The 19832-nt window shown below is 35.6% G+C and overlaps 1 protein-coding gene across 2 annotated transcripts in view; it reads right to left on the bottom strand.

The window, feature by feature from the left end:
* The window catches only part of ZFYVE16 (zinc finger FYVE-type containing 16), a 66524-nt gene that overhangs the window by 37240 nt on the left and 9452 nt on the right, over window positions 1-19832 (bottom strand). For both annotated transcript variants that reach the window (XM_069085018.1, XM_069085019.1), the window contains exons 2-3: window positions 3323-3431; window positions 569-2832 (exon numbers count right to left, since the gene is read on the bottom strand). In XM_069085018.1, coding sequence (XP_068941119.1) covers window positions 569-2832; window positions 3323-3392 — 2334 coding nt within the window. In that variant the 5' untranslated portion in view covers window positions 3393-3431. The remainder of the gene's footprint in view (window positions 1-568; window positions 2833-3322; window positions 3432-19832) is intronic.

Below are 19832 nucleotides of genomic sequence, written 5' to 3'. Positions count from 1 at the left end.
ACATAATTGCCAGCCAGTCCTATTAGTGCCCTAATAATCACAAAATTAGGTTCTGGGGGTGACACTCCTAACAAAATACAAGACTCAGTTCTGGATTTGAATCCTAACACTGACACTGCTTAAGTAACCCTGACAAAGTCACCTGACCTCTCTCTGGGTCTCATTTTTCTCACTCTAAAATAGGGGACAGGGGAAGTTTGGACTAAATTGTGAAACAGATAAAATGCCCTTACATTCCTTTCCAATTCTAAATCTATGCCTCTAGAGGAACTGACTTAGCTTTTATGAATTTCATACTATTTCTACTCCCCACTCAAGAACGCCCTTGTACTTCCTTAACATAATCTAAACCTACACACAATATCAATCAAACCATAAAAAGACTGCACAGTTTTAAATATTTCCAAAATAACCACTAGAAAGAAAAGAGAGTGCAAAGTGATGACATATAATCCATCATACAGTTGTATGTTAGTGGGCAACAACTCACCAGTTTCCCTTGCATGAAAATGCTCAAAAACATACTTCTAAAAAGGAAGAAAAAAAATTTTAAACTTTTATAACTTACTTTTCCACATGCTCGGCAGTGGTGGCGCCTTTTCGTAAAAGTAAATTTGACTTGACAGTTCATACAATTTGGAGCCTCTGAATCAGGAACCCAGGAAGGCTGCTTTTGCCCTAAAACCACACCTTCTCTACAAGCCTTTTCAGCTAAAGGAACAATGTCTTTGTTTGTTGGTGTAAAATTATCTCCAGCTTCCAAGTTATTTTCGTTGTCAACATTGTGGCTAATGTTAAGTTCAGCGGCAGTATCCACAGAACAAGCTTTGGAGGCAACAGAATTTGCTACACTAGGTTCCATTTCTGCTACATTTTGTGCTTTAGACTTGCTCAGATCCTTTGGACTCGTTCTTGACTGAAAGTTAAGTAATTGCTTAGGTCTGGCTCCTCCAGCATGTGCCATCTGACTGTTAGTATCAGAACCAGACAATTCATTAACCTCAGGTTTACTATTAGACATCCCTTGCTGAATAGGAAATACACCTTTTTCTCCTAAAGATGGACCACCATCCTCTGATGTACACAGCTTATCTGCTGTTCCACAAATATTAGTAATATGAGAAATTCCACTCTTTACAACCTCTTTATTATTTAAATACATATTATTGGTCTTTTCACTATCTAGGTCTTTCACATTCATTTCATTCAAGTGAGAGTCCACATTATCTGCATTTTCTTCCAAAGACTGTACACCAGTAGTCTGAAGATATTGTTCAGTTAGAAAGGCATCAAGTTCAGCATCACTAATCAGAGTGTCGCTTGTTAAGTCTTCATCAATATTAAAGTAATCAAATTCCTGCCTAACACCACCACTACTTGAAAAAGTGTTACCTTCACAATGACCATGAAATGACTGAATATCGTCATCAGAATGCTCTGTTCTGGTGTCTGTTGCAATAGAAAAATCAGTATAATGGTGTTCAGAAGGCTCAGCTTTGCTAGGCATCTGGCCAAGATCCACCTTTCCACCTGCCAGATTTTCAACAAATATTTGGTCAGTTATATTTGTACGTTCATCTTGTTTAGAGGATTCAGTGTCTTTAAGTGATTCCTCATCTAAAACAATACTCTTGGGTATGTCTTCATGTTCAGTTACAACATCTTGTCCTATGCTATCAACTTGTTCCTTCTGAGGCAAAATATCACTTTGATCTTCATTTTCAATTAGTGAGCCACACATGGACACAGATATCGGAAGGCAGGATAATGAGGATTCTACTTCTTTACTAGAAACATGTAAAGCGGGAGAGGCATCTTGGAGCATGTCACTGTTACTTTTAAGGTCTAAATTGCATGAATTTTCTTCTGCAGGTTGTTTTCTAAATAAAGAAATTCTATCCTCCTGAAAGGAGGAATAAGGTAAGCTATACATTTCATCTCTTGTATTTGAGTCATTTATGCATAAGCCTTCACTTTTTGGAAGATCACAAGCTATAATGCTCATGCCATCTATTTCCTTGGCCTCTGTTGTTTGATTTCTGCTCGCCACATTTTCTTCCTCTGTCACTAAAGATTTATCATCTTTAAACAACTCACAAGGCAAGTTGTGTTTTTTGTCTTTGGAATCAAATGTTTTGGGATTCTGTTGTGTCAAGGCATATACAGAGTTAAGGCCATGAGTTTGTTCTAGCTGATCATTTATCCTTTTGTCTTTTAAAGTGGCTGTTCTATTATGATCACATGACTCCAAAACTGCTGTATCTATTTTTAAACTCAATTCTTTGGCTGCTGTGATCTCTGGTTTTTGTAATACAGAGTTGCCTTCATCATTCTGTTCATCTACCACATCACCATAACCACAGTCTTCTGATGAAGCACAAATAGTAGCTGGTAAAACAGACAAATCCAACCCAATCAACGAATCTGTATTGGCTTGGAAATTATCTGGCAGTAATGTTTGAATATCTTCATGACTACTTGTCACATGAACCAAATTACCCATATCACTGATAAGGTCACAGACTGGTATACCACATCGTCCCAGACTTGAAGGCTGGATTTCATCAGAAGAGCCACCATCCACAGTTGAAAGAAGATCAAGTCCTGTTACATTTTTTTCATTTTGTATTGAAGATGTTAGTCCTCCAAGTTTTTTTCCATTTGTTGCAGCCTGATTTGTTCCACAGAATATTTCTGAAGCAGTACCACTACTAAAATACTGTTGATCTTTGGATGCTAGTGGAACTGGCTGTGAGGAAGGCAATTCTGAAGAAACTGAACAGTAGTTGGAATTGAATGAATTTTCTGCTGTATGGTAATGATCATGTTCATCTATTCAAAATGAAAACACAAAATTAAGTGCACAATTTTTCTTTCTCTAAATAACTTTACCCATAGCCCACAAACCAAATGAAAAATAAAGGTCCTTTTAAAGATTAATGTCTTTGTTATATTTTCTAAGCTATCTAAAGCAAATTTCTATTTAGTTTTCACACCCTCTTTAAGTTGTATTGTGCTACAAACTGCATTTAAAATAAGAATAAACTAAGATTGATATGACAACAAAGTAAAACTTTTTTTTTTTTTTGCTTTTTGGAGGGCAATTGGGGTTAAGTAACTTGCCCAAGGTTATACGGCTAGTTTTTTTGTGTTAAGTGTCTGAGGCCGGAACCAAACTCAGGTCCTCCCGAAACAAAGTAAAACTTTGTACAGAAGATGTCACAAAAGTTGAAAACATAACTGCCTGTAAATAATGTGGGTAAGATAATTAAGTATTAAATACTGTCCCATTTCCCTGGGATGGCACAAATGAAATACAAACCTGTGCTCTGTTCAAAATCATCAAGGAGTTTGTCCAAGTCATTGACAGCAGCTTTAAAATAACTGTCCATCCTAGTTGTAGTTTTAATAAGATTTTAGAACACTTGCACCTACCAAAAAAAAAAGTACAATATTTCATTTAACTGACAAGTATTCCTTGAGCATATATTGTGCAAAAAGTATTATTTTTTCAAAAACACATCTGACTTTTAGCTTAAAATCTAGTTGGATAAAGAACATATGTGTGTGTGTATATATATATATATATATATATATGTATATCTATACATACATAAAATATGAAAAATGTAACTGTAGCAGCGTAGCAAATATATAAAGTGATGTAGTACAAACTGAACACATAAGAAGAAAAGACAGAACTTGGAATAAAGGGAGTGATTAAAATAGGTTGGGATTAATCAAAGAAATACTTCTTGGAAGAAAAAAGTTTTGAGTTAGGTCTCAAAAAAAGGTGAAGAATATAAAATGTTAGAGATGAGCAAAGAGTCCAGTGTACTAAACAACAGATTTGTTTTGCTTGGGGTGCAGAGATCAACAAGGGTGGAATGCTATAAATAGACTTTTCACAGATAGAGTGGGATTAATTAATGCAGAAACTTCAAACAAGGGGAACTTTGAATATTCTTGAGCAAAGTGACATAATAAAAACTGTAAGCAAGATTATCCTGGCAACTGTGTTTAGGACAATGGAAGGAGAAAAGGAAAATTGCTAGGAAAGTAATGCATAATCCAAGTATAAGACAGGGGTAGATTAGATTAGTTGTTACAAAAATAAAAAGGAATAAAAAAATCAATATATAAATATAGAAAGACATTACAGAGAAAAAAATTCAGGGCTGGATGAATGAATTGACTAGGGATCAGGACTTTAAAAAGAAAGAAAAATATTTTGAAGTCTGAAGAACTAGGCAAAAATGATGATGCTGGGAAAAAATGATTCTCACATGCTAAATTTCATGTACCTGAAAGCTATGAAAGTAAGCATCTCAAAAGAGGATGAGGACAGGGTTAGAGGCATAAAAACCAAAAAGAACTACTATACTGATACTAGGAAAGACTCACTGCTACAAACAGCTAGGAGGTGTTGTAAATAGACTGTGGGGTCTGGAATCAGGAAGACTCAAGTTCAAATCCAGACATACTCACTAGCTGTGAGACCTTGGGCAAATTACTTAACCTCTATCTGCTTCAGTTTTCTCAGTCATAAAATGGGAACACTAATAGCAGTTACCCTGCAGAGCCATTTTAAGGATCAAATGAAATAGTATTTGTAAAAAAGTTCCCAGCACAGTGTCTGGCACTTTACAGGTGGTTTATAAATGCTTATTCCCCACACACCCCTTTTATGGTCCAATATTTACAGTCCCCATAATCAGTCAAAAAAATCCTGAACGACAGAACATGAAAGGGAATTATTGTTCTCTTCGACACAAACCTCAAAGCTCATATAAATCCAAATATCCTTCCCTCATTTACCTCAATAACCTTTGAATTAATCATAGCATTTTGACATGGAAAGGAATTTAGAGATAATATAATCCAATACACCTTTCACTTTACAGATAAGGAAACTGTGAGTTTTCCAAGGTCCAGTAGAAAGGAAAGGACAGAGCTTGGATCCAAACCCAGTTCTCCGGATTCCAAATCTTTGACTTCCCATTCTTATCACATCCATGACTCAGTTAAGTATGGTTTTATTCTGTAGCTCCCCTAATCTCCCACCACTCCCAGCTAATTAATCCTCATCACATCCCCACAATCCAATATCCTTGCTCCTGTTTCATCTGTTAAAAATGTAAGGCATATAAATTTTGCTGGACACACACTACTACTGGACCATACTTTTACTTTCCTCTTATGACAAGAGTACTTTAACTTTTTTTGTGTCATGAACTCATTTGGTAAAGCCTATACACCCTTCCTCAGAATAGTATGTTTAAATGCTTGAAGTAAAATACATAAGATTACAAAGAAAACCCATTATATTGAAATATAGTCATCGAAATATTTTTTAAGATTACAGATCTCTGGTTAAGAACCCCTGGATCAGACAGTTGCTGAGGGTCCCTACAACTATGAAATTCTGTGTTTTATTTATTAAAGACAGGCATATATTGTCCAAGTTTTCAATAGAGGCAAGAGGAATCTGCAGACTACAGGCAAATGACCTTGACTAAAATACCTGGAAAAATTTTTATTAGAATGATTTAAAAGAAACAGCTAGAAAACATTCAGAAAAACAAGTAGTAATTACAAAGGGCCACCCCACAAATGGCTTTTATCAAACACACATCATGTCCGACTAACTTGATTCCACTTTTTTTGTACAGTACTTTAATAATCTTCAGAAAATACACTGATTTTATATAGTTTCTAAATTTAGGGTACGAAAACAATAGATCATAAAGCCTTTGGAGGAGCTAAAGAGCATGCTGCTAATTTGACTGGGCCCCTATTTTCACAAAGCAAAGCCTTTCTTTCTTCAACACTGTCAATTTATTGATTTTTTTTTCATCGCTGTCACTTCTCAATTTCCCTCTCCTTAGAACTATCCCTCATAACAAATGAGTAGAATAAAAAGAACAAACTGACCTACTTACCCTGTCTGAGAATGCATGCTTCATTCTATAGCTGCAGTCTACCATCTCCCTACTGAGGTGATTATGTTTCACCATCAGTTCCCCTAGAATAAAGACTGGTTATTACATTGGCCTGAATTCTGATGTCTTTTGGGGTAATTTTTTTCTTTACATTACTCAATTCATTAAGTAAACTGTTCTCTTGATCCTGGTTATTTCATTCTGCATCAATTCTATGCAAGACTTCCCATTTAGTCCTTAATTCAACTTTCTTACTTCATAGAGAACAATAATATTCCATTACACTTTATTTTCAACATGACTTCTTTGGGGTATATGCCCATTAGTTGGCTCACTGACTCAAAAGGGTCTAAAAAGGTTACTGACTTTTCTAGCACAGTTCCAAATTGTTTTCCAACATGGTTAGACAAATTAACAACTCTTTCAACACTGTACTATTAAGCATTTTTCTTATAGCCCTTTCAACATTGACTATTTTTGTCTTTTATCACCTTTGCTAATTTGCTGGAAATGAGGTTAACTCAGTTATTTTAATTTGCATTTATGCTATTATTGATAGTTTTCATTTCTTCATCTGAAAACTGTTCCTATCCTTTGAAAGCTGGAAGACAGTACAAGTTATGTAGATCGAAAGTTAAGAACAATAGAATAAGTCATTATCAATCAGGGGAGTTCTCTAATATCTATGTTATTAAATATTTTATCAATTATTTGGATGAAGGCCTCAATGGCATACTTATCAAGTATGCAGATAACAGGAAGCTGGAAGTGATAACATAAAAGAGGACAGAAAAATCTAGAAAAGTTCTGACACTATAAAGATGGGTCAAATAAAATATGATGAAATTTAATAGGATCAATGTCAAGTTCTATACTTGGATTCAAAAGATAAATTTTACAAATACAAAATGGTAAAGATATACCTAACCAGTGGTCTGTCTGAAAAAAATCTGGGGGTTTGGACTGCAAATTCAATGAGTCAGCAGCCAAAAACACAGAAGTGATCTTAAACTTAAAGCATTGAGAATGAGGGCTTTAAAATCTACCCAAGAAGGCATCTTTGAGATTACTTAAGTACAATCCACTCACTTTACAATGAGGAAACTGAGGTCCAGAAAAAGTAAGTGGCTTGCCTAAGATCACAGACAGTAATAAATAAAAGGATATGGATTCAATTCTAAGTCCTCTGCGTAGTGATAATCCTTCTGAATTCTGATAAGGCTAATATGGATGGGTGCCAAATTTTAGGAAGGACACTTAAGTTTGGCAGCATCTAAAAGAGAATAATTAATATGGTGAAGGGACTGGAGATTTATGAGTATCAGTTGGAAGAATTACGTGTGTGGAATCTAGAGCAGAGGGAACAAAAACACTGGCCAGCAACATTTCAGAGTGCAGTTAGACCAGATTAAAATGTAATTGGAAAATATTTAACAAAATAAAAATCTAATAACAAAGATAATTTTAATATGTGGCTTTCTAAGTTGACATATGATCACAAGGGTAATTAGGTACAGTTTAGCAGAACTTTGTTTCTATTTGAGTTAGACACTACTGGTGAAGAGAGGACTACGATAACTGTTTTCAAGTATTTGAAAGAGTGAAGAGCAGTTAGATAAATTTTGGTTAATCCCAGAAGGCTTCTGACTAGAGATCAAGAGAAAGCTGGATGAGCATCTGTTGAGGATGGTATCGAAAGAATTTTTGGTCAGGTGTGGGTTGCACTAAACAGAACAGCCTTTAGATGCTAACTTTAAAAGGTAATTCTGTCACTAAACCAAGGATTCCTAAGATACTTTCAGCTCCAAAATTCTATAATTCTATACCTGGATATTTTTATGGATCTGTGAATTAATCATCGTAAGTAGTCCCTCCACTAATACAGCTTGTAACCCATCTACACATTCTGGTCCATGTCCTTACATAAGTCCTCCAAAAAAGATCTTCTTAACACCCTAGGGACCTTCCTCTGGATAACTCATAGATAACCAGTGCAACATTCTGGCTGTTTATCATTTGTTCTTTTCCAGCTTTACCATATTTTTTAAATAAAATTTTATTCCCTTTTGGTTTATATGGTTTATATTTTCCCCTTAACTCTACCTCTTCCATCCCAGAGAGCCATCTCATATAATAAAAAATATTTTTGCCCTTTTTTTTTTTGGAGGGCAATTGGGGTTAAGTAACTTGCCCAAGGTTACATGGCTAGTATTTTTGTGTGGGTGTTAAGTGTCTCAGGCCGGAACCGAACTCGGATCCTCCCGACTCCAGGGCAGGCGCTTTACTCACTGCACCACCTAGCCGCCCCATAAAAAATATTTTTAAAAGAAAAAAATTGGAAAATGAAAAAGCCGGCAAAATTGATAAATATATTTTAAAGATCTGGAAAATATATGCAATGTTCCACACCTTTGAACTTCCCATCTTTGCAAAGGATTGGGTGGAGGTATCTTTTCTATGTGGTCATATTTATTCTTTGTAACTTTATAATATTCACTCTCAGTTGGTTTGGGGTTATTCTTTCCATTTAAATCATTATAGTGATTATTTATATTGTTTTCTTAATTCTGCTTAATATACTGCATGTCAATTCATGTAAATCTTTCAATGTTTCTCTATGTATTATTTTCTTGGCTTTGCATCTCTAGGCATCAGCTGATATGTCCTTCTATGCTTCTCTGAATTCATGTTTGTCATTTCTTGAAATAAAGTAATATTCCATTACATTAATGTACCATACATATTCTTAATGGTGCACAATTTCTTGCACACAAGTCATAACTGGTAATATGATGCTATTCATTTATGTCCATCTTTTGGGTTACCTGCAATTTTTATTTTTCTACAATGGTGATTTCATACCTTGCAACCATGAAATATCACCTGGAAGATATAAGCATGTTGGCAGCAGGAAACAATTTGGGATCACTCAAAGTTCAGAACAATTTCCCAAATGGGATTCAATCTACTTTTTTTATTCTGGGTCCAGTTTATTATCCAGCTGAAGTGAAGATACAAGTACTGATGGACTTGTACAGATGGCAGCAAGTTGCTAGCCATTCAAATACGTGTCTTATCCTAGCCAATAAGCATTCATCATCCACTTAGTTTTTGTTTAAGTAGCTAAGCAACTCATTGAGAAGATCTTGTACTATTCCAGAGTTCACCTCATCCAGAAACAGGAGAATCTGGAAAGTCTCACCAACAATAAGCAGTCTTTATAATCTGAACTTTTATACATGGCATGCAGTATGATGGTAATGAATTAACTTCAGCACACAAAGATTTATTTCATGCCTGGTTGGATACTGACAAAAGTCAGAATGACAAGATAAAAGCCACAGTACCTGCTTCAAATCCTTTCATGGTCATTGGAACAAACTTCTCATCTGTACATTCTGTAAGGGGGGAGTCTTTACATGGTTGGGGTAGACACCCCCCTGATTTACTGAGGGGGTTTGAGACCTGTTGGATACCCTAGACTTCAATGACTCTGGAAGAAAGTGAAGCTTGGCAATTTTGTGCAACTCTGCCTCAATTAAATCTAATTCACACACAAGTTATCACCCCACGATGTCACTAGTCCTCTTGGAAAACAAATGAGACACAACAGCTGAATACCGATATTGATAGGATCACGGAACTTTTTTTTAATCTTCATTTTTAATATACAATTATTATTTTACTTTTAACATTTTCTTTTTAAATTTTGAGTTCCAAATTCTCTCTCTCCAGGGTGACTAGGTGGCACAGTGAATAGAGCACCAGCCCTGGAGTCAGGAGGACCTGAGTTCAAATCCAGCCTCAGACACTTAACACAAACACAAAAACTAGCCATGTGACCTTGGGCAAGTCACTTAACCCAAATTGCCCTGCCCTCCCCCTTCAAAAAAAAAACAAGCAAATTCTCTCTCTCCCCCCTTATCCCTCCCCCACCCACTGAGAAGGCAAGCAAAATGATATAAATTTATACATGTGAAATCATGCAAAACATATTTCCATATTAGCCATATTGCCCATGCATGCCCCCTAAAAAGTGAGAAAATTATAATCTGAGTTCATTTTTTCTCTCTCAGGAGGTAGATAGCATTTTTTTCATCACAAATCCTTTGGAATTGTCTTGGATCATTGTATTGATCAAAATAGCGAAGTCATTTACAGTTGATCATCATACAATATTGCTGTTGCTATGCACAATTTTTTGGTTTTTCTCACTTCACTTTTCATCAGTTCAAACAGTCATGTTTTTTTTCTGAAACAACCCTCCACACACATATATTATTTCTTCTATCACAATAAAATTTTATCACAATCATATGCTACAATTTGTTCAGTCATTCCCCAATGGATGAACATCTCCTATATTTCCAATTCTTTCCTAACACAAAAAGAATTGCTATAAATAATGGTGTGCATATGTATCCTTTTCCTTTGATCTCTTTGGGGTACAGACCTAGTAATGGCAGTGCTAGGTCAAAGAGTTGGCAGTTCTGTAGTCTTTTGGACAGAATTCCAAAGTGTTCTCTAGAATGGTGGGACCAGTTCACACCTCAACTAACAGTTTGCTGATCTACCTATTTTCCCTCATTCCCTCTAGCATTTCTGGTTTCTGACAGGTGTGAAATGGTACATCAGGACTGCTTTAATTAATAGTGATTTTGAGCATTTTTTTATTTGACTATAGATAGCTTTGATTTCTTTTTCTGAAAAATGCCTGTTCATATTCTTTAATCATTTATCAATTGAGGAATGGCTCTTGTTATAAATTTGACTCTGTTCCCTATATATTTGAGAAATGAAGCCTTTATCACAGAAACTTGCTGTAAAAAAATTTCTATATTACTTCACCACCTATAGTACCTTTGAGTAAAATGAAGGTTTCCTGATTATCTCTTAGAAAATGAAGTCTAGGGGGTGGCTAGGTGGCACAGTGAATAGAGTACTGGCCCTGGAGTCAGGAGGACCTGAGTTCAAATCTGGCCTCAGATACTTAACACTTACTAGCTGTGTGACCTTGGTCAAGTCACTTAACCCCAATTGCCCTGCCTTCCCCCCTCCAAAAAAGCAAAAAAAAAAAAAAATTAGGTCTATTTTTGCTTTTATTTTTTTCTGAGATCATGATTGTTGCCCTGTCTTTTTTTTTTCTTTGCCTGAAGCATAACAGATGCTACTCCAGCTCTTTATTTTAATTCTGTTTATGTGTCTTTCTGTTTCAAGTGTGTCTCTTGTAAGTAACATACTATTGGATTCTGGTTTGTAATCCATTCTGCTATCTGCTTCTGTTTTATGGGTGAGTTCACACTATTCACATTCATAGTTCTGATTACTGAGTATTTCCCTCCATCACATATACTATATATTCTTCCCTCTTTGAACCGATTCCAATGAGAATAAGGATCAAGCATTGCCTACCATCTCTCCATTTTCCTCTCCGCTATAAAAGCTCTTCCTTGCATGTTACTTTTATGTAAGATAATTTTCCTCATTTTACCTCTCCCCACCCCCCTTCTCCCAGTGCCTCTCTCTCATTCCTTCTTTTTTTTTTTTTTTGAGGTTATCCCAGCACAATCAAATCACACTGATGCCCTCTATCTATGCAGACACCTACTAAATTCTCTAATAATGATAAAGTTCTTAGGAGCTACATGTTATCACCTTCCCATACAAGAATATAAATATTTTACTGAGTCCTTTATGATTACTGTTTCATGTTTAATTTTTTATTCTCTTGAATCTTGTGTTTGAATGTCATATTTTTAAGTCATCTTTCAGTCTTTTCATTAGGAATGCTTGAAATTCCTGTTTCATTAAATATTCAATTTTTTTCCTTGAAGGATTATAGTCAGTTTTGCTGGGTTGTAATGCTAGCTCTTTCTGTTCCTTTAACATGCAAGTTGCTCAATCTTGTGTTATCCTGTGGCTCCAAAATATCTGAACTTTTACTTTCTGGCTGCTTGAAATATTTTCTCCTGGACCTGGGAGCTCTGGAATTTGGCTATAATATTCCTGGGAGTTTTCATTTTGGGATCTGTTTCAGGAGGTGACTGGTGGGTTCTTTCAGTTTCTACTTTATTCTCTGGATCTAAAATATCTGGAGCAGTTTTTCTTTATAATTTATTGAAATATAATGCCTAGGCTTTTTCTTTGATCATGGCTTTCAGGTAGTACAATAATTCTTAAAGTCTCTCTCCTCAGTCTATTTTCCAGGTCATTTGTTTTCCCAATGACATATTTCACATTTTCTTCTATGTTTTCATTCTTTTGACCTTGTTTTGTCATTTCCTGATGTCCTGATGAGTCAGTTTCCATTTGCCAATACTAATTTTTAAGGAACTATTTCCTATAGTCAGCTTTTCTAACTTTTTCCAATTGGTCAATTATGCCTTTTAAATTCTTTTCTTCAGTGAATTTTTGTACCTTCATTTCCATGTGGCCTATTCTGCTTTTTAATGAGTTTTCTTCTTCAGGGAATTTTTGTGCCTCTTTTACCATTAGGCCAATTCTGTTTTTCAAAGTTATTTTCTTCGGGTTTTTTTGGTTTTTTTGCTTTTTGGAGGGCAATTGGGGTTAAGCGACTTGCCCAAGGTCACACGGCTAGTAAATGTTAAGTGTCTAAGGCCAGATATGGACTCAGGTCTTCCAGACTCCAGGGCCAGTGCTCTATTCCTTGCATCACCTAGCCACCACTTTCTTCAGTATTTTTTGTGCCTCTTTTACCAAGCTGTTCTCTTTTCACAATTTTCTTGCATCTGTCTCACTTCTTTTCCCAATTTTTCCATCACCACTATTATCTCTTTCTTTAACTCTTCCAGGAATTCTTGCTGGATTTGGGTCCAATTAGCATTTTTCTTTGAGGCTTTTCTTGTAGCTTCTGAGTTTATATCCTGGTCTTCCCCACCACTGCAGCAGCTTTTAATGGTGATTTTTCCAGTCTATTTCTTGACTTTGAACTTTATGTTAAAGTTGGGCTCTGCTCATCCATTGTAGGGAGCCACTGTGCCAAGCCTCAGGCTTTTTTGTATTGTTTTCAGGGCTAGTTCTGGTGATCTGAAAGTTTTAAGTGGTTTGATTCTGGGAGAGGTGTGGTCACTGCTTTCCTGGTCTGTACTCTGGTATTTGCCTAGGAAAGACCTTGCTCCCTGTAGCCACAAGCACTAGTACTTGTCTTGGCCTTGAATTGACATAAGGGCATTCGAGTTGCCAATAAGCACCAGATGCACCCAGCAAAGGATCCCTTGCACTTTCTTTCTCACCAAGTTGTCTGACCTCCTTATCATCCCTGGACTGAGAGCTCCAGATGCTGCTGCTCCTGCTGGTCCCATTGTCGTCCTCTAAGGACCACCACTGATGCTGCTGCTACTGAGCTCTGGGCTGGCTCCCACTCCAATGCCACAGACCTCTTCTGCCAACCTCCTAAATTTTCTTAGGTTGGAAAAATGTGTTGCTCTGACCTTTTTGGCTCTACTGATCTAGAATTTCATTTGAGGATTATTTTAAAGTTATTTGGAAGGAAATGTTGGGAGATTTCCACTGGGTTGCTGCCTGTACTCTAGCATCATAGCTCCACCCTTTCTGTTTAATCTTTAAAACATATAACTAACCAACCTTTAAAATAATGTTTTTTTCAAAATGGAAATGAGTCTATAGAAGATAAAAATAATTTGTCCATACATTCTCAAATGAATGGGCATCCACTTTGTTTCCAATTCTTTGCTACACTAAAAAATATGTTTACACACACACACACACATAAAATCAGTCTTCTCCCTCAGTCTTTGAAATCTTTGGAGTATACATCAAATAGCTGTTAAGCTGGGTCAAAACAGATGTACGGCCTAGTGACTTTTGGGACATAGCTCCAAAATTTTTTTTCCGAATGGTTCAATTCACAACTTCACCAACAATGCAATATTAATGTGCCTAATAATGCTTCTCCCACAATTGCTATTTTCCTCTTTTGTCATCTTTGCTAATCTAACAGTTGCAAAGTAGACCCTCAGATGTTTTAGTTTGCATTTCTCTTACTATTAATATCTGAAGCATTTTTTTCACATGGTTGTTGATAGTTTGCATTTCTTTATTTGAAAACTGACTTCACATATTTTAACCAATTTTCTATTGAAGAACAACTCTTGTTTTTATATATTTGAACGAACACCCATATATTTTGGGTATTGTACTTCTACCAGAGGAATTTGTTTTTCCCTCAGTTGTTTCCTTTCTAATGGCACTGATTTTGCTAGTCCAAAAGCTCTTAAATTTTTCATCTAATCTTCTATGATCCCCTATAGCTCTTTTTTGGTTAGGAATTTTCTTCCAGCTATAATAATGAATGTTATCTCCTCTTCCATTCTATTTTTTAAATATGACCTCTTATATTTGGGTCACAGCCACACTGAGTTATTGTGGTAAATAGTATACGGCCAATCAACCAATCAGTTAGCAAGCATTTACTAAGAGCGATGTGCCATTGTGCCAAGAGAGAGATACGTAACATTAAGACACACCTATGACAAGGATATGTTTCCCTGTTTTATGCCTCAATTTTTTTGAATCCACATTAAATGCTTATTACACATCAGATACTGCGCTAAGCCCTGAGGATAAAAAAAAAATGCTAAAAACAATCCCTGCCCTCTACTAACTTACATTCTCTTTTTTTCTTTTCTCTTTTTTTGGCATCAAATCAGGGCATGATTTATTGGGGGGAGGGGGCACATTTTTTTTAAATTTTCAGTTCCAAATCCTCTTCTCTGCAGCCTCTCTGCCACCCACTGACAAAGCAAGCAATATGATACCCATTATACATGTGAAAGCATGCAAAACATATTTCCATATTAGCCATGTTGAAAAAAACAATAAAGAAAGTGAAAATAAGAAGCATAGGCTTCTGCACTCAGTGTTCATCAGTTCCCTTTCTGGAGGTAAAGAACATTTCATGAGAAGTCCTTTGGAACTGTCTTGGATCATTGAATTGATCAGATTAGTGACAGTTGATTATCTTTAAAATATTATTGTTACTATATACAACAGTCTCCTGGTTCTGTTCACTTCAATTTGCATCAGTTCTTCTTAGCATTTTTTAAACCAGTCTGCTCATTATTTCTTATAGCACAATAGTATTCTATCATAATCATATAGATCTTGTTCAGTGATTCCCAAATTACTGCACATCTCCTTTCTTCCCAATTCTTTGCCACAACAAAAAGAGCTATTATAAATATTTTTGTGCATATAGTTACTTTTCCCTTTTTTTTAATCTCCTTGAGATACACACCTAGTAGAAGTATTGCTGGGACAAATGGTTCCATGTTTTATAGATCTTTGGGCATAGTTCCAAATTGTTCTCCAGAATGTTTGGACCAATTTACCACTCCACCAACACCTCAATTTTAATAATTTAGACAATAATGGAAGTTATAACCATGATTGCATCTATCAACGAATTTTAAATGAGCTTAACATATGCAAGGTATACTTTCTTGGAGAAAGATTTTAACTCTGTTTTGACCTACCTAGTTAAATGTAACCAAGAAAAAATAAAGCTGCAGAACTTTGTGTTCTCTCTATGTCCCTGTCAACTGTTTGACTATGAAGATGTGGTCTGATGTAGAAAATATTTCTGTAAAGTTTTTCTGTTGTTCTTTGATCTCAACATCAAGAAGAAGATGAGAAGGGTACTTCTGATAAGCACTAAAATAAGATGCACACTTTTCACTTTTGCTGTAGGTCTACATCATATGATTATCAGAAACCAACAGAAGCAATGGCAATACACTGCTAAACAAAAAGTATAATTGGATACTAAAGCTAAGAAAAACACTATCACTAGTATTATAGAGGCACATAAAAATTGTCAATTACTTTATTCAGGAATGAATTCTGTGTACGAATGCCATCTAAACCCAAGACAGCAACTGTTACAACATCTGCTTCATCTTGAGTATATAACTGTTTGAGCCCAGACCAGTTTCCTCACTGCTATTCTAGCAAGAGCATCAGATTAAGATACAATCAAGGAAACCTAAAAGAAACCAGAGTAAGTACATTCTGTCAGCCTAATGCAGCACAAAATGACAGCCAAAAGCCCTTGGACCTAAGAGCACAGCACACAGATACCTTCCAGTTCAGGAATAAAGAGACAAGTCATGAAAGCCTAGAAACTAAAACTGTATGAGATAGGGGAGCAGAGTAGAGAAAAGAGATGGAAGTCTGGAGCAAAATCAGAAATAAGAAGGCCTAAATTACTAACTAAGAAATAATAAAGAACTTTATTAAAGAATATTACATATATTGCTATGCCAGTAAAACAGAGAATATAAAAGGATGAATACCTACAAAAATGCAAAATATTGGAAAAGAAACAATATCCTAGGTAAACATACAGCAATCAGAAAAAGTTCATTAACTACTATGCTAAAATCACTATCAAACTGATTAACCAATGAGTTTTATCAAGCATTTCAATAACTAATATCCCAATGCTTGGGATTGCTTTCAAAAATAGAGGACAATACTCTAGCAAATTCCCCTTGAGACAAATATGGCTCTAATTGCCAAACCAGCTATGTCTTAGAGGAAAGAAAAATAAAATGAACTAATTTTATGACATAAAAATAAAAAGCTACTGCACTACACAAAGTAATGTACTGAAAATGAGAAAATGGGAAAAAAAAATCTCAGCATCAGACATCTCTTAGGTCTGACATCCAAAATTAATAAGCAATTGATACACAAATGTGTAAGTCAAAGAGCTGTTCTCTAATAAATAAGTGGTTCAAGGATATGAATAATCAATTCTTGAAAAAAGAAATATAAATCATCAATATCCACATGATACATGTTCCACATCTTTAATAATTGGAGAAAGGCAAAAGACTGCCTCCTAACACCAAAATGGCATAAATGATAAAAGACAACAAAATGTGCTACTGGCACAGGGGGTGGTAAAAACAAGCTAGCAAATATGCTGCTGGTGGAGTTGTAAATTAATCCCACAATTTTTAAAAAGGAATTACATGCTAAGTGTTAAGAGAATTAATGTACCCTTTTGCCAAATGGTCACTAATAAGTAGAATTATGTACAGCACACACCCACCTACTCAGGAGGTTACAGACAGGGGGGGGAAATATTCCTAAAAGTATTATTTGTGATAAATAATAACCCCTAAAAAATTAAGTATCCAGTTTAAGATAGAGAAGCTCCTGGGAAGATCTGCCTTAGTTGGGTCTCATGCTAACTTTTTTGGAAGGCTTGTTTCCTGGCTCTTCCTTTACAAGCTATGCTACACTGTTTATAAGTTATGCAGCTCACAATCTTCCATCGTCATCTACTGCAATGTCTGCAATTGCACTTGTGGAAACTAGGTTAGCTCTTCATAGCATGTTTTTCCATTTGGAAAAGAAATGGCAAAAATCTATTTGCTAAAGAAGTTTCTGGACTCTGTTTCATTGTAGCAACTGTTTTACAACAGTTAAACTTCTTTAAAAACAATAATAAAGGTCAGTGACTTTACTTGTAGTCATTTCTCATTTTTACAGACCACAGTTTGAAGAGGTCAAGTTAGAAATGTAACTATACAATGTGTCTTAGCTTTGACCTTTTCCCTAATTAGTTAATGATTTGATAGTAAGAAGACAAAAAAGAATTCTAAAATTATTTTTGTATTGGTAACAAGTCAGTTAGTCTTTCTAAAGATATAATTTTTTTTTGATGTTGAGTACTCACCATATCCATGTCTTTCTATCTTCTTCCTAAAGAAAGTATTCAGGATAATGAACACATGTCCTCCTTTCCAAAAAGAGGTAAAATTCTGCAAACGTCAGACATAATCTAGCTGATTTAGATCTAAACTAGTTGATTTTACTGCTTTTCTTTATTTCAAGGAAAGACTAATATTCAGAAATGTTAGATTAAAAAAACAAAAAGCATCATATTAATGGCACACAGAAATTTGGTCTCTCATTTCTCTCCCCACTCCAACCTATCCTTCGCTCAGCTATCAAAATGATCTTCTTAAATCCTAGGCCGGACCAGATTACCCCACTAGTCCATAAACTCCAGTAGCTCCCAATTTCCTCCAAGATCAAATATAAAACCCTCTGTTTGGGTTTTAAGACCCTTCATTACCTGGTCCCTTCCTGTTCTTCCAGTCTTCTTACACCTTATCTCTTCCACATATTTTGCAAACTAGTGACACTAGCTTCTTCATCCTTTTCCAAACACCACATTTCAATTCCCAACTTTGAGTGTTTCCACTAGCTGTCCTTAATGCCTAAGATGCTCTCCCTCATCTCTGCCTCCAAAATTCCCTGGCTTTCTTTAAATTTTCAGCTAAAGTCCCACCTTCTTCAAGTAGCCTTTCCAAGTCCTACTTAACCTTACTGTCTCCCCTCTGAGATTATCCTCAATTTATTCTGTAGATATCTTGTTTGCACACCTGTTTGCATGTTGTCTCTCCCATTAGACCATGAGCTCCTTAACAGCAAAGGCTATTTTTGCCTTTCTTTGAATCCTAGCACTCAGTACAGTGCCTGGAACATAATAAGCACTTAATAAATGCTAGCTGATTGACCCATAGTTTCCAACACAATAGTAACTGTCCTCCCTTTGCCAACTTTTACATTGAAATCACCAAGTATAAAGGTTTACATGCTCATTTGTTTTGAAGAATCATCTGAAATTGTTCATAAGATAATGGATTTAAAGATCCAAAGGACCTAATCTCTACTTTTTCACATTCTGCAACAAATGCTGACTCATAAGTTACTTAAGTTAGATATAATTATCTTCATTGTAGTTTCCTTTTCTTTATCATGATACAACAAAATAAGATGATCAAGTGTCCCATGAAATTAGAGATTTTTTTGTCTTTGTACCCATGATGAGGTCAGTTCTACTAATTCCTTTACATACTTTTTCAAGGACAACTAAAATCATCCTTCCATTTACCTGCAACTTCTTTAAGTCTATTTTCTAGTTTCACTTAGAGGAAGGAAGGAAAAGAAGCAAATAAACATTTATTAAGTATTCACAATGTGCCAGGCACTGTGCTAAGTGCTTTATAAATTATCTCATTTGGTCCTCACAACAACCTTGGGAGGTAGGTAGTTATTATCATTTTATAAATGAGGAAACTAAAGGAGACAGATTAAATGACTGCTCAGGGTCATGCAGCTAATTAAGTATCTGAAGCAATATTTGAACTCAGGTCTTCCTGACCCCAGGACCAGGACTCTGTCCATGGTTCCACCTAGCTCCCTCTGGAGGAAGAATATCAAAATGGAAATAGTTCAGTTCCTCAGTAATACATCAATTTAATGATCACTAAACAAGGATCTTATACCTAGAGTACAAATGATAAACTTTAACATTTGTAAGAGGTCTAAAAACTGAGTGATTCCTAGTGTCCTCTATCCCACTTTAAATTAGATTCAATAAATATTTATTAAGTGTCTAAAACGTACTAATTGATTATGTATAAAATATGATGTCAGGCAGCGGGAGACAAAGACACAGAGAAAACAGTCCCATGGCTCACCAAAGTTATTTTCTACAAATATATAGCCACATATAACACAAGATAGAGACTTAAGGGGACAGAAAAGATACAAAGATACTTTAAGAATATCTGATATCAGAAAAAATACTTATAGATAAAGGGATCAGAGAAGGTGGCAAATGAACTGAGTTTTGAAGGAAGATAAGTAATCTGAGAAATGTAGGTGAGGAGAATGTAGGTGTATTTCAAGAATGGAAGACAGCCTGCACATAGCAATGCAGGAGATGCCATATTGATATTCACCCACTCAGATATGGGCATTGGAAAGGAGGCCAAATTAGACTGAGCCATCTTTTAATTTTCAGTGCTTTTATGATCAAAGAATTCA

This window comes from Petaurus breviceps, unplaced genomic scaffold (assembly GCF_028583685.1).
Source record: "Petaurus breviceps papuanus isolate PSGF00001 unplaced genomic scaffold, PetGlider_PUasm1.0 175, whole genome shotgun sequence".
Lineage (NCBI taxonomy): Eukaryota > Metazoa > Chordata > Mammalia > Diprotodontia > Petauridae > Petaurus > Petaurus breviceps.
This window is presented reverse-complemented; position numbering and strand designations above follow the sequence as displayed.